At 49.4% G+C, this 15,545-nt stretch overlaps 1 protein-coding gene across 1 annotated transcript in view; it reads left to right on the top strand.

Annotated features, from left to right (window-relative positions):
• The window catches only part of EXD3 (exonuclease 3'-5' domain containing 3), a 136,397-nt gene extending 123,142 nt beyond the window's left edge, over window positions 1-13,255 (top strand). Inside the window, exons 17-20 of the mRNA XM_058818328.1 lie at window positions 506-672; window positions 2,911-3,081; window positions 10,581-10,634; window positions 12,669-13,255. Of these exons, the coding sequence (XP_058674311.1) occupies window positions 506-672; window positions 2,911-3,081; window positions 10,581-10,634; window positions 12,669-12,914 (638 nt within the window). The 3' untranslated portion in view covers window positions 12,915-13,255. The remainder of the gene's footprint in view (window positions 1-505; window positions 673-2,910; window positions 3,082-10,580; window positions 10,635-12,668) is intronic.
• Window positions 13,256-15,545: the final 2,290 nt, after the last annotated feature.

Below are 15,545 nucleotides of genomic sequence, written 5' to 3' on the forward strand. Positions count from 1 at the left end.
TCAGACTGGCTGGGAGAGTTCTCCTGTTGCCGTTGCAGGGAGCAGCAGCACAGGGCACTGAGTGTGGGCAGGTGATTGCAAACAGCTCAGGCAGTACCTGCTCAGATATTGCATCTCCTGGGGAAGCTCCCTTCCTGGCAAGAGGAGTGATAAGGAGCTGTGGGCAGGCTTGGGGACAATGGTGAGGAATGGGGGCTGGCTGGAGCTACCTGGTGGTGGTTGGAAGAGCCACACTGCAGTTTACATTGGGTTACTGGGTTAGAGTGGAGATGGCAGAGCCTGTCTTTAGGAGCTGTTGCCTTGACTCTCTGTGACTGTGGGTCCAGCTGTGATGCTCAGTGAGTCAGTCCTGGAGCTTGAGGGTATGACCTGAGGGAGTTGCAGCTTCACAGTTGTTCACAGTAGCTTTTACAAAGGTGGGGGCTCTTCCTTGCCTTAGGGAAGCCTCTGGTTTACTTTTGAATGAGCCTCTTATGAGCTGAGGCTCACATTCTCTTCCCTGCAGCCTCAGATGCCTACTGCTTGCTGGAGATCTATGAGAGGCTCTGCAAGGACCCCGAGAGCTTTGGTCTGGGTTCAGACCTGACAGAGAGTCTGGTGGGAAAACAGAGCAAAAAACCCAGGGCAAAGAAGCAGCTGAATAAACAAGAAGCACCATCACCTTCTGGACAGGTTTGTAAACATCTTCAAAGAGCTGCTTGTTGCTCAAGACCCCTGCAAATCACACGCTGCTGCTCTCAGTCACACCATTCACTGGGCACGGCTGTTCTCAGGACTCTTGCAGCAAACATCCTCCTTACCCCTCCCTCCCAGGACACTCTGCTCTCTCCTTGGCCTGCCTGGGCCTAGCTTTCCCTGCTCTTTGAGGTTCACTTTCTTTGCACAGTGTGGGTGCAGATCTTTGTGCTAAGCCCAGTGAGCCTTGCTCGTGGAAATGCTCCTTCCACATTGGGTTTGGATTCTGTGGCCAAGGTTTCAAAACTCTTACTTCCTTACTTTTCCTTTTTACTGAGCTTCCACACCTTGCTTTCGCATTGGGAATATCTCCTTTATTGTGTCTGGAGTAGAAGTCTGCAAAGTTAAAAGCAAATGATCCATCAAAAATGCCTTTCTGCTAAAGGCTTGTCTCTGCCTCCCTGCCCACCACCACATTCCATGAGAGGCCTCTCCCAGAATTTGTCCTGTGGCAGAGCCTTAATACTTCACCAGAGCTGTGCAACTCTGCTTAAGTATCTTGAAATGTGACTGGTGCCTCTCAGGAATAACATTTTACATTTTATATGGAACCATTCAGTGGTTTGTATACCTTTGGAAACCCTGGCACAAATCCCATTTTGTTATTGCCTGAGAAGACCCACTGTGTGTATCTGTGTATCCTGAGGAGCCCCAGGTGTGTGTGGAGCTCCTGAAGTCAGTGCCCCTTTCCGTGGCTGGGCTGAGATGCTGCTGACTGTGTCCACCTGTGTGAAAATGTGCAGCATCCCTTGGCCTTCAGCAGGCAGGAGAACACAGAGCTGCTCCCTGGGCACTGCATTTATGGGAATGTTGTGTGTTATAGCAGAGCTGGGTGGCTGCTGCAGAGGTGAGAAAAGTGAGCACTCCAGGCTTCAGTCACCTTGGACACCCACAGGTCATCTCTGTGCTCTGCACAGTCAGATTCATCAGCCAGAGGCAGTTGGTAAAACCTGGACTGGGGTGGCAAAAAAAGCAGACTTGTCCTGACTGCATCCAGAAGGACTCTAAGCTCTCCTTCCCAGGGTTTCCTTGTCTGAAGTGGGGCTAATGACTCTGTTCTCCTTTATAAGCTTTTTGCTCTCTGCTGGCATGAAATGTGAGAAAAAAGCTCCGTATGACAGTGCTGGTCACTGGATAAACACTGGCTGAGAGCCAGCTGCAGCTCCTGCACATCTGTTTGAACAGCAGCAGCAGCCAGGGGCAGCATGTCCAACTGCCTCAGCTTCAGGGGGAAGCTCCATTCCTTGTCACCGTGTTCTGGTGTCACAGCTGCATCGACCAGGGTCCTGCAGGAACTGGTGACAGCCCAGTCTGCCCAGTGCTGCAGAGGGACCAGCTGCTGGGAACTGCAGCATCACACCAGGGTTGCTCCTGGACCTGAGCTGGTTCCCATGGAGAGCCCAGGTGGAGCTGCCTGGTGTGCCACAGCATTCCCAGCTTGGGGCCAGCTCCTGCAGAGCTGATCTGCAGTGCTGGCTCCCTGCATAGCTGCTGGCAGTGTCCTTCAGTCATCCCAGCTGATTCAAGTTCCTGGAGTCAAAAGCTGGACATTGGAAGTTCCTTAATAACTTCCCTTCTCCATGAATTTAGCTATTGTACTTCTGGGAGCCTCCCAAAGCCAAAGTCCTCCAAGTGCAGGAACTCCCCCAGCAGCAGACATTTGAAATAAAACAAACAGAATTCAGGCACTGCCTATTTTTAACCTTCCAAAGATAACAGAGTTGACGTGATTGCTTTGTCTACCTGTTTCTCCCTCTGTCTGTCCCAAATCATAGCTTTGGCACATGTTTATTAATTGCAGACTAATTTAGGGGAACAACAGCCTTGGCTATGTTTCTGTGATTTCTTGATGATGAATGCCTGTGCAGAGCACTGGAGGCCAGGTTGGCACTTCTCCAGGGAAAGGCTGCAGGTCCCTGGATCAAGTGGCCAGCTGGTCAGTGAGAGAATGGCGAATTCAGAATTAGCCCCATCATGTTCTGCCCCCTGCCTAGGTGGAATGTGGAAAGGATGGGAAGGAGGATCTAGAGGTGCTGCAGAGCACGGGGAGGTGGTGACACAGGTGGAAGGAGGCCGTTGGATGTGCCATGGTGGGTGAACTAACGCAGGGAGTAAAAACACAAATGTACTGGGAATCAGATTTCTGCTCCTTATGGATGTCCTGCCTTTCTCTAGGAATTCCAAGGATCCAGAACGGAGCCCTCACGCCCCCCTGCCCCTGTCTCCCCCCAGGAGTTCAGTGTGGTCTGTGACAACATGCTGCAGGGCCTGGGGCGCTACCTGCGCTGCCTGGGCGTGGATGTGCGGCTGCTGGACAATGAGGATGACCACAGGAAGGCTGCCGAGGTGAGTTCACAGCTCCCATGTCCATGGGGACATGATGGGGCTCACTGGGAAGCTGCACTGGTGCTCAGGCTGCAGGAGCTGCCCCACGAGTCCCTCCTTCCATCCCTGTGCTGATTCCCAGCTCTTTGGGTCACCCTGAGCACTGGCAGCTGGAATCAGCTGGTCCCTGCAGTGGTGTGCAGCCTTGGTTCTCCACTTCCAGGAGAGAGGAGGGGAGCAGAGACTGCTATGATCTTACTCTTACGTGTGTCTGTCTGTGTCATTGGCAGCTGGGGCAGCTCAAGTCATGAGAAGAACACAAGAGGAGGGTAAAGATCATAGAATCACAGAATGGTTTGCTTTGGCTTTGAAGGGGCCTTAACGATCATCTCCAACCCCAAAGATGTGACCAAGTCATGTGTGTGCTTGCAACAAGACAAAAGTCAGTGAAAGGAGCCAACATTCAGTAAAAGGAGCCAACATTCACTTAGGTTTCTAGTGCACTCCAGTTTGGGCTTACAGGGAAGGTACTTGTCTGCCTTGTGTGCAGTTCAGTTGGGCAGACCCATAATCCAAAGATGGCTGTTCAATACAGAAGGGAGAATGTCCTTAATCAATGGCCATGTAACATCCTGGCTGGCCTTGTGAGGTGACTCAAAGGTGATGAGCCACAACTTGCAGTGGTGTTTGGGAAAGGAAGAGGGGACCATGAGTATTGCTCTGGGCTCCCATAATAACTGCCCCTCTGCCTACTGGATGAGAGACAAATGCTGCTTCATTTCAGACACATTTCTGCCATCCCAGGAGTGCAGATCACAGAATCACAGAATCCCCTGAGCTGGAAAGGACCCTCAGGGATCATTGAGAACAGCTCCTGTCCCTGCCCAGCCCCCCCAGCAGCCCCACCCTGGGCACCCCTGGCAGCGCTGCCCAAAGGCTCCTGGAGCTCTGGCAGCCTCGGGGCCGTGCCCATTCCCTGGGCAGCCTGGGCAGTGCCAGCACCCTCTGGGGGCAGAGCCTTGCCCTGAGCTCCAGCCCAACTCCCCCTGACACAACTTCATGCCATTCTCTCAGGTTCTGTCCCTGGTCGCAGAGAGCAGAGATCAGTGTCTGCTCCTCGTTTTCCCCTCACCAGGAACTTGTAGCTGCAATGAGGTCTCCCCTCAGTCTCCTCCAGGCTGAACAGACCAAGTCTCAGCCACTTCTCCTACAGCTTCCCCTCAAGGCCCTTCACCATCTTCGTTGCCCTCCTTTGGAAACTCTCTAATGGCCTAATGTCTTTCTTACTTTTGTGGCCCAAAACTGCCATCAGGGCTTGAGGTGAGGCCACCCCAGCCCAGAGCAGAGTGGGACAATCCCCTCCCTTGACCACCACATGATGCCCCCAGGACACAAATGTCCCTCCTGGCTCCAGGGCTCTGCTGACTCACATTAAACTTTCTGTCAACCAGGACCCCCAGGTTCCTTCCTGTGACGCTCTTCTCCAGCATCTCATTCCCCAGTCTGTTTGTATATCCAGGGTTGCTCCATCCCAGGTGCAGAATCTGTCACTTTCCCTTGTTGAACTTGATCTGGTTGGTGATTGCCCAGCTTTCTTATTTGTCCAGGTCTCCCAGAGGACCTCCCTGCCTTCGAGGGAGTCAAGAGAGATATCAAGGCCACACAGTGTGTGCTATCAAATGTGCATGGATCACCCAGCCTGGTGTGCAGGATGTTTCCTCTTCAGATGTCTGCTTGGCCAGAATCCGGGGCAGGCTCTAACTTCTGCAGAAATAATTAATATCTCCTCCCTGCCAAACTTGCACAAGTTATTTAAACAAACCAGTTCTCAGTGCCTCCCGCCAGAGCTCCGTCTGCACTTCTCATCCCCATCCCTTATCGTGCCATGGACAGGATGTTTGACATTGCTTTCTCTATGGTGACTGGACAAACATCCTTTCACTATCAAAAGCCCTTGGAGTGTTACTGTATTGCAGAGCCTTTGATCTGGGCTTGGATAATCAAAGATAAAAATAGACTCCTCCTACCCTGTTTGATATCTGTCTGGTCCTGATTGAATCAGAGTTGAATGTTGACCACCCTACGCCCAAAAACTTGGGAATGTTATTGCAAAGGCCAGCAGAGGGTTTGGATCCTGGTCACTGAGTACAAGACAGATGGTTTGGGTGTTGTCCCAGCACAGTCTCAAACTGGTGTCACTAGGGACACCTAAGAGTGTATAGCATTAGTGTTTGCTCTTTATTAAAGTCTTTTCACTCAAATTATTTATCAGTCATACTACACTTCTCCTTGTGCCAAGAACTCCTGCAGCACCTGGCATTTGCTCCTTATTGTTCTCATTCCTTTTCTTTGTTAAAGTGGCTTCAAGTATTGGTAGGCAGATGGGTCTGGTCCTTCACCCTCTGTTATTTGGGATCAAGCTTAAAAGCCTGAGAACTTCTTCAGCTGTACTTGGGTAGTTATGGATTTATATTTTTTGTTTGCTTGTTTGTTTTTTGTTTTGTTTAGGCTAGCACGTGGTACAGGAAATGGTTTGGGAACCCCCATTCCCATGGATGTGAAACCCTTGTCCTGTGTTATGCTTTGTGTTGTGTTGCTGTTATTGACTAAATATTTTATCTTGGACTTGTCATGGTGAGTTTGTCATGCCAGATCTGGAGAGGTGTGAGAGCAGGGCCTCTGGCACCACGATCCCCTGGATCCCCTCTGACTGACCAGAGTTAGTGGTGGAGTTGGCAGTACTGGGTTTGTGGTTGGACTTGATGACCTGGGAGGTCTTTCCCAGCCTTAATGATTCTGTGATTCTGTGGTTCTGTTTATGTGCTGTGAGATGCTACCAGCTTGCAGTCTCTGATTTAATGATGCCATTTAATTAGGACTTGGCCGGAGAAGTGACTGCTTAAAGTTGCCTGTCATAAGTGCAGATACAGAATATCTTTAAAAATGGAAAAACAGTAGAAATTCATACTGAAAATTTCTCTGGTTTAATCTATCCTCATGTGAAAGGCAAAGAACTCACAGGCTGTCCTTACAGATGCAGTGGGGGTGGTTTTATGAAGCCCTCTCACTCAGTGAGGTGGCCGTGCTGTTTTTCCCATATTACCCTGCTGTCCTACCTGCTCTAGCTCCTGCACACACCTGTATGGCACAGCAGGTCTGCAGCTGGGGCTGGAATTAGTTCCAGATGTGCTGGACAAGCTCCTTTAGCTGAGAATTCTTGCAGCCTGTGCACTGAGAGCTGGTGGGACCCACCATGTGCTGTCCTCAGCAGTCCTGGATGGCAGCACTGCTCACTGCCCTCGGGCAGGGCCTTTGCAGGGCTTAACAGTGGCCCAGGCTGGCCCCAGCCTGGCTCTCTGCTGTGTGGCTTCTGACAAAGGGCTGTGTGCATCCAGCATTCCTCCCCAGGGACTCTGCCTCCAGCTCCAGGCAATCCATGGGGTAAAGAATGTAGAGATTCCATCTCTGGGATGCAGCAGGTTCTGAGTGTGCAGGTGCCAGTTTTGGGTGATCTACCCTTTGCCTTTGCACTTACTCTTACAAGCAATGTGTTATTTGCAATTAATACAAGTTTATTTACTTAAAATTATGCCCTGTGCCTGTTGTGTTCCTACCCAGGTCCTTCATGCCCCATGCCTGGAAAATTCCTGGTCAGGTTGGATGGAGGCTCTGAGCAGCCTGACCCAGTTGAAGATGTCCCTGCTCACTTCAGAGCAGCTGGGACAAGATGACCTTTTCAAGATCCCTTCTAAACCAAACTATTCTATGATTCCATCTTGTCTTCTCCAAACTTCTCTTTGCAGAGAATCTTAAACTCATCTTTTGGGTTTTCCAGATAATTGGAAGGAGATGGAAAAGTGGATGCTCCTGTTTTCTCTGCAATTTTGGAGAATCAGGCAAAGCAGTGGGATCCTTCTCACACCAACCTTACAGGATCATCCAGCAGCCTGAGTGACTACAGTAGCTTCTGCAATGTTGTACCTTGAGGGCAGAGCAAAAGGTTTTAAGAAAATGTTCACAGTCTCTTAGGTTTCTAATAAGAGACTCAGTGGAATCTCAAAGCTGCTCCAGTTGTGTTCTGGGTTGGTTTACTTTATTTTTTGAATGGACTTTGCTCTTGGTCTTCAAAATCATCCTCATCTCTAAGGATAATCTGATGCTAAGGCAAACCTGGTATCTTTTGAAGCATGCTAATAACCAGAAGGCAGGTAAAACTGGCTTCCTGAGGCTTCTGTGCTGTGGAAGGTTCCCTTGCAAGGTTACACCTACCTTCCAAAGCTCCAGGTGAACCAGCAAGTTGCAGTGAAGGGCCAGGCTGGATGGATCTCAGGAGCCAGATAGAGCATTGTGCACCCAGATCTAAATTGCCCTAGACTAATTTGGAGCCAGGTGACACAAAAGGGATTTTAATCCTGCAGTGAGCAGATCTTCACCTAATGGGGGAATCTAATCTTGGATCTTGTCTCAGCTTTGACTGGCTTTTTCCATATTTTTGATGTAGGTGACATTCTCCAGGTTTGCTGGTCTTTTCAGTCTGGTGGGAAGCTAAATTCAGAGAGGGCAGATGAAGAGCTGTGTTGCTTTTAAGATCAAGACTTGGCTTTTGATGTTGGGTCAGCAGGAGGAGAAGGTCTTTCATTGGAGACCTTGATACAAATGGATCTGCACAGAGAAAACTGGGTGGATGGTTTTGGTGTGACATTTAAGGCCACATTACAAAACCATGTGATAACTCTGTGCAATTTATACTTTTCAGGAATGCTGAAGAGAAGATTAGGGTTGCAATACTGGGAGAGCTGGACTGAGTGTGCTCAGAGCTGTTAAGCTCTTGGTTTACTGTCTCTTTTAAAAGGGCCTGGGATTACAGGGAGGGCCTCTGGCTTTGGACTGGGTTTTGTGATCTCCTTCTCTAGCAGATCCTTGTCTGGGTGCTTTCCCAGCACATATCCTGGGGCAGACACTTTCTGTCCTCTCCCTTGGTCTGAAGCAGGGCCTTGCTGGCCCAGGCTCAGGATCACTGCAAGGGGAACACAGCTTTTCCTGTGCTGCAGTTTGGGTCTCCAAGGACATGTGGCATTGCCCAACATGTGTCTTGCACAGACTTGGCAAAGTTTAACTTACAAATGCACAGCCTTGTGTTGCTGTTTTTTGGAACCTCCTTTGGCCTTGGTTCAGGATGCTTTAGATTGTCACGAATCATCCTGCTGCTGGTGCTGGCTTGGAAACAAAGGGTCTCTCTCTGCCCTCTCTCCTCAGTCATTGCCCTTGCAGGTCTCTCTGACAGTAATTCGTGTGGGTTCATTCATTTCTGCAGGATGCAAGTTGGCTGAACAGACAGACACGTTAAGGGATAATCAGTAATACCAACAGATTAGGGAGTGCTTTCTATCCAGAAGGCCTGAGCCTTTTCCAGAGGAAGTTGATATTATCTTTGTAATAGATTGTGAAACTGAGGCCAATGCCCTCTCTGAAGCACTTGGGCTAGAGCACAGGTCCCTGACACCGATGCCAAAATGCTGCCCTGGGTGTTCTTTTCCTCTCATTTGCATCCCTGACCACACATCCCCCCCATGGTCCCAGTGCTGCCTTCCCTTGTTGCTTTTGCAGAAAAAGAAGGAATTGTGCCCTTTTCTCCAGCACATACCCTCTGTGGTCTCAGTCAGATGTGTGCTATCACATGGCTTTTCTGGCTCTGTGTGCTTCTCCCAGTCGTTGTTCCAGAGGCAGAAAAACATGTTGGAAGAGTTATTGCTTTTCTCCTTTTTATTTGATGTTCTTTGCCTGTCTCTGCAGAGCCATTTAGATAAGGGGATTTATCAAGCTTGGACTAATTAACCCTGGATGCAGAAAGTCAGAGTGGAGTGTTCCAGCTGTGAAATCCTCAGACTTACCCTGAAGCAAACATGGGTCTGGAGGAATTTCACATCCCTTTTCCCTGGCAAATCCCTGTGGTAACCCTTTGCTGTTGCCTTACCAGACCTCCCTCACTACCGTGCCCCTAGGGTGCTGTGGTGGCTGCTCAGCAGCAGGACTGCGTGGGGTGTCTGTGCTGCCCCTTCAAGGCTCCTGTTCTTAGAGGCTTTTTTCCTTTATTGAGCGAGAGAGGGTTGATTTTGAAAGAAATCCAGTAATTTTGCTTGCAGAAAGATGTTTTAGAAGTTGTTGCCAATCACTTCTCAGTGCAGAATTTTCAGCCAAAGAGTGACTTCACAACTAAAGGAGGGAAGCAGATACCTGAAAGCTCAGGAAGAGGAAAAAAGGGAAAAAACAGGTTGTTTAACTGCGTGCTCAGGGCCTTCAGAGCCTTCTCCCCCTTGTTTCCTGTTGCCATAGGTTCAGTGAGTCTTAAGAGAATGACTACCCAAGACAGAGCTTAAAAGTTGTGCTTAGTTTGTCTGGTGTTCCCTGGCTGTGCTCGCTGGTGTCTCTCTGGGAAGTGCAGCAGGACTCTGATCCCAAATGTGTCTTCCTGCCAAGGGTAGAGAAGGATCCAGACAGAGCTGCTGTACTCTGAACCAGATGAGAGACCTCCATGACACACATCTGGAGTCAGTGAAAAACATGAGGGCTTCTAACAGAATCCAAGCCAGAGAAGAGAAATAACCTTGTGCCTCCTTCAAAGCACTGATCTCTTGTCAGCAGGATCAGAGCTGAGTCCTGGTTCACATGGGAATCCTTGTGAATCCTCCTATTGCTGCAGCCGTGAGTCTGTCCCTCCTGCAGGAGGGTGAGGGGTGGCAGGGAGGGGCGTCATTCACTCGTGTGGAGGAGGGTCAGTCACCCCTCACCCCTGCAGCTCCAGAGTCGGTGCCTCCCCCTGGCAGCGCCCCCTGTGCGTGTCCCCGAGCCCGGGGAAGGTCAGCGGGGCACCGATGGCTCCCTGGGAACTCAGCGCACACCTTCCACTTGAAGGACTCTGACAAAAGCCCGGGATTCCAAGTCGGGAGGTGATAAACTCTTCGGGAGATGTTTCCTGCAGCCTGGAAAGGTGCAGAATTCCTGTGTGTTGGGTTGCCAGGACAATAACACCCTCCTTCTCTAAGGAGCAGTTTTGTTAAAGGAATGAAGTTTGCAGACACATTTCACGGTACATTTTTTTTCCTAGAATTACCTGCTTAGGTTTTTTTTCCTTTTCCCCCTGTGCAGTAGAACTGTTTCCTTCTTTGTGACCCAGACTGGGGAAATAGAAATAATCTGAGTTAAGGGAAAAAATTAAAAGATTGCTTTTGTATAGAATTATTTCAAGGTGGAATGGTTCCCTGGGCCATCTGTGGCACAGATGCACCAGCAGCTTGTTCCACCACATGGGAGATGAGGCAGGGATTGGCAGGGAGGGGACAAGGGGTGAGCCATACTTGGAGCTGCTGTTGCTGTCAGGAACTCTTGGCCAGGTGTGGACTGACAGTGAGAGAAACACTCGATATCTACAGTTCACCTCCTCTCTTCTGTGACTGCAAGTAAAGCCTGAACTCAGTGTAACTTCAGCCCCTGCTCATTTGGATTTTTACTGTTTTTTCCAGATTGCCCGACAGGAAGGAAGAGTCATTTTGACCTCTGGACTCCCATATCAGACTGTGAGTGTTCCAAGCTGCTGGCGTGTTTCTGGCACTGATCATTGCATGGTCTGGGGTGTGCAGGGGAGACAAGAGGAAAAGTCAGATGTGAATGCAACAGCTGGCTTGGATTTTTCATGTTTTCTCCACTAAAAGCTACATTTAGGGTCTTCAGAGGTTTGCTGTTCTCAACCACCAAGGCTTGGGGCAAAATGTTTTTTGATACTTATATTCAGTCCTGTACTGGTGGGGAGAGCAATTGCTCTCCGTTGGGGGTGGGGGTGGAAGTCAAGCCAAACAATCCAGAGCAGTGTGTTTCTGTCTGGCCTCACTGGCAGGTGAAAGGCAGCTCAGTTTCTGTGCTTTTTATCCCAGAGATTCTTGCTTGCTTGCTGGCTCCGCACTGAGAGAGTTTCAGCCCTCAGGGACATTTCCTCAGGCTTGGAAGGGGGAGATTGGAAGGCCCCAAGCATGGGTCTGGTGGAAGCTGGAGAGGTTTTGTGTTGCTATACAGAAAAGGCAAAGCAAAGGCCAGCCTTGCCCTCAGCACCAGCTGTTCAGAGCTGTTCACAGACATGCTTCAAAATGCAGTGCTGAGCCTGCCAAGTCATTGCTTGGAGAGCTGTGATGTCCTGTTGCAGGTCCTTTGCAATTTTTTAGTGCCTAAAAATCCATTTGGAAGAGTGAAAATGTTCTGCATGAGCCAGAGTTCTGTTCACATGAGCCAGGGTGCAGGACTTCTTTGTCACAAACTGTCAGCATAAAATCTCCCAGCTACTCAGGCAGACAGTCAGAATGTTTGCAGAGTAGGAGTTGCTGATTTCTTGTGGAAAATCAGAGTATGGAATAAAACTCCTCCCCATAATGAGAGGCTATGAGGCAGGTGCAGCCACCCTGCAGGTTCCATCAGCCTACAGCTGGTGGAATAAGGAATCCAGCGTCCTCTTGTTTGGCAGAGCTCTAATTTCAAAGTACAGTGTAGGAATTGCAAAAGGAAAATAACTGCTTCCAGGGTACAATTCTCCTGGGAAATACTCTGGTTCCCTTGGTTCCCTTGCCTTTGGATGCCCTCCACAAGGATGGGATGGCTCTGCCAGGCTCCTTTGCTGGTGTGTAGCTGATCCCATTCCTGTGAGTCCTTAGTATGGTCATAAGATGTGTCTGGGACTTCCCAGTGCTCATTCGCAGATGCACTTCTCTACAGACTGTGGAACAAACATTGAGGGACTGTCCACATCAACCCCTTCACATTTCTTGGCCACCAGGGAACTCCAGGTGAAACGTTTGTGTGAATCAGAGGGGTTGAAGTGGTCACTGGGCATTGTTTCCATCACTGTGCTTTGGCACACTCTGTGGGATCTGGCCAAGTTTCCTCAGAAAGCTGGGATTGAGGTCAGGTTCCTTTTGCTGCCCCTGTCAGACCACCTCACCAAAATGTGAGTTGACAGGACTTGGGTATATTTTATAGAATAGAATAATGGAATTGTTAAGGTTGGAAAAGACCTTTGGGATGATCAAGTCCAGCTGTTAACCCAGCATTACCACTGTGGTCCCCACTAAACCATGTCTCCAAGTGCCACATCCAGATGACTCTTGAACTCTTCCAAAGATGACTCCAACACCTCCCCGGACAACTCCTTCCAATGCCTGACCACCTTTCTGTGAGGAAATGTTCCCTGAAATTCCAATCTAAACCTCCCTTAGAGCATCTTGAGGCCATTTCCTCTTGTTCTGCCACTTGTTAGCTGGGAGAAGAGGCCAATCCTCCCCGGCTGGACCTTCCTGTCAGGGAGTTGTAGAGAGTGAGCAGGTCCCCCTGAGCCTCCCTTTCTCCAGCCTAAATCATGTTTCATACACATAAAATCACACAATGCTTCAGGAGTCAGACCTCTTGCAGCAGTGGCTGTTAGGTTACCAATCGTGGTGCTCAGACCAGAATTCAGACTGTAGACACACACTAACTCTAAGCATTATTCAGCATTGAAACCAAGCCAAGAGCATCAGAACAGCCCCAGGTGCCCTATGCTCGGTCTCACTGGTGTCTCTGGTTTGCAGCTGCGCTCCCAGGTGGGAGAAGAAAGGTGTTTCTCTGTGAACTGCTCGCAGAAGGCGAAGGACCAGGCGCTGCAGGTGCTGAAGCACTTCAACGTGCAGGTGTCCCTGGGTGACATCTTCAGCCGCTGCCAGGTAGGACGAGGCTGGCTCCAGCCCCGGCTCCCGCTCGCCCACCACTCCCTGCGCTGCCTCGGTGTCCTGGGCCTTGCACTCGGTGTCTTCTTGGTTCCCAAGAGTTCTGCTTGAACTTTGGCAGCACCTGGCAAAGCCGTGAGGAGTTCTGAGTGCAGTCACATCCGTCACGGTGCTGAGGGCTCAGTCAGAGGATCAGAGGCTCTGCATCTGCAGCTTTGCTAGAAACTCGCCTGTTTTTCTGATTTTTGCTACTTGGCCTGTGTTTTGGCATCAACTGTCATGGTTGGACTCTCTTTGTTGCTGTGTTCTCTGTCTAGGACACATGCTGTTTTAATTATAAACCATGTTTAATTATGGCTCTGTGATTTTGTTAACACTTAATTACTTTAATAGGAGGATTTTTTCATAGTACTTCTTTTTTTTTTTCCAGAAGTTATTAGGTTAATTCATGTCCATGCTAGTTGATGGCTCCAGATTGTGTTTGGATTGCTGTTAAGAATAAATTTTAATTGTGTTAGTTCAAATCACCATCTCTTCCAATTTCACTATTGTATTTGTTACAGCAACACGCTGAAACCTATCCCTTCCCAAACTGCATTATAAAACCAACAGGGAACTTCAACATCTCTCACCTTATCAGTGTCTATAGAGAGAAAAAGAAGCAAGTTGGTTAGAAAATTAGCTTTTTCTTAGGGATAAACAAGCCAGCGAGTCTGGCTCAGTGCCTCATGGTGGAGATCTGGGGTCTCCTGGCCCAGTGGAATTGCACAAGTAGTGTAGGAGCAGACACACCAGAGAGCGTGTCCTGAACCTCTGTTTATATCTGCTGTCAGATGTTGAAACTGGATCTGTAACTTAGAAAGCAAATAAGAGTTGTCCAGCTGGGCAGGTTGGCTGTGAGAGGAGACTGACGAAACTCCCTGCAGGTCAGATCCACAGAACAGGGGTTCATCTTACTGCAGGATAAATGGATATATTCAGCTATGGGATACTGCCTTCAGTCCTGTGGTTTTATTGTCCCAGAACAGATTGCAGTTGTTATACATACATATATTTAAAATGGCACGCTGGCTTCTTGGCTGTTTTAAACAAACCTTTAAAAAACCTCATGGATTCTCCAGTTCCTTGACATCCCATAAAATAGCAGTGTTCCTCCTGATGGTTGTTGAAATACCACAAAAATAAGCACACACACATACACACATAAAACCATGCTGCAGGAAACTCAGTGCTCTCTAATAAATGCACGAGACTGTGCAGCAGACAATGGAAAACTGACCCCTCACCCAGGATCTGGGGTCTGGAACTGGTTAACTCTATGGGTTTAGTACATGCTGTCTTAGTTTACAATATAAATAGGTGTAATCAATCTGGCTAGGAATATATACTAAGTGTTCTCTTACTTCCAGGAGAAATGCCTTCCCTGTAAATTGTGGTGGTGGAACAGCTGCATGTTTTATACCCCTCAGCATGGGAAGATGCTGATTTGTCCAACCTCTCCCTGTTCTGAATCACATTTACTTTCATTTAAGGCCTGGGCATTTTGGAGCGGATTTTGCTCAGCTGTGTCTGCAGACAGCACAGGTTTGGCTGATGTGCTGCTGATCCTCTGGAGGAGAATCCCAGCTCTCCCAGCTGCACTTCCTGGGGTTGTGTGCAAAGGGAGCCATGGGCTGCACAGGCAGCAGGATCATCCTCCAGCACTCTGGAAAACTGACAGCCCACATCAACAGAGGCAATTTCTGCCTTCAGGAGGGTGCTCTGGGCCTACATGGCCTACAGAGACCTCAGTAGTTCTTTTATACGTCCTTCCTAAAACATCCTCATTCTTTGTAAACCTAATTGGGCTTAATTAGGATGGAGGTGGGATCCTGAAACTGCTGAGCTGTGCTTGCCAGCCTGTCTGTGCTGCTCCGGTGCTGGGTCACAGACCTTGTGGCTCCCAGACTGCTCTGAGCTCTGCTCCTCCTTGCAGAGCTCTTTGCTGAGGGGTGACAGAGTGGTGACAGAGTTTTGGCTGCCCCTACAGTGAGGGAGCATGGTGGGCACACAAGCAGAGCTCCAGAAAGAGCCAAGTGCAGCTGGGTCTGGGCTAGGCAGGAGGATGGGCAGTACTGACCCATGAGCTGGGCCCCTCTCCTGCACGGAGCTGGGCCTGACCTACCAGCAGGGATGGGTTATCTGTGCCATCAGCCCTGGCTGTGTCACAGGAAGCAATGTGGCATCCTGCCTGCTCCCTCTGTCTCATGGAGCAGGGGCTTGTTTTGTCTCCTGGGTTCTGTTCTGTAAATGACTGGAGTGAATATGGCAGCAAATGTTGTCATAACAATTAATGCGTGTAGTGCAGAGCACGTGGTAAAAATAGGTCCCAATTCAATGCTGTACCCAAGACTGCTGGAAAATCCGTTTCCTCTGTCAGCTCCCTCAGCAGGGATGGACGGGCTCTCTTTTGCAGATGTAAAGAATGGGCTTGCTTTGCAACCCTGCCAAAATACTGCTTCTGTTAAAACAATGGCCAATACTGGCTACCTCTGTCTGACCTAGAGCAGCAAGTGCATAGGGAGTGTCATCCAGGGGCTGCTCAGCATTGCTGCTCCCGCTTGTGCTGGGCTTCAGTTTGGTTGCTCCAGTTAAAGGCTTCAGGAGTGGGGACTGCTGCCAAAGGTGTCAGTGATGGTGCAGGAATGGCCTTTTCATTCCATGTGTTCCTCAAGTGCTGCATTGTAAGGACTCAGTGATGAT

The sequence above is a fragment of the Ammospiza caudacuta genome, chromosome 21 (assembly GCF_027887145.1).
Source record: "Ammospiza caudacuta isolate bAmmCau1 chromosome 21, bAmmCau1.pri, whole genome shotgun sequence".
NCBI classification, from domain to species: Eukaryota; Metazoa; Chordata; class Aves; order Passeriformes; family Passerellidae; genus Ammospiza; species Ammospiza caudacuta.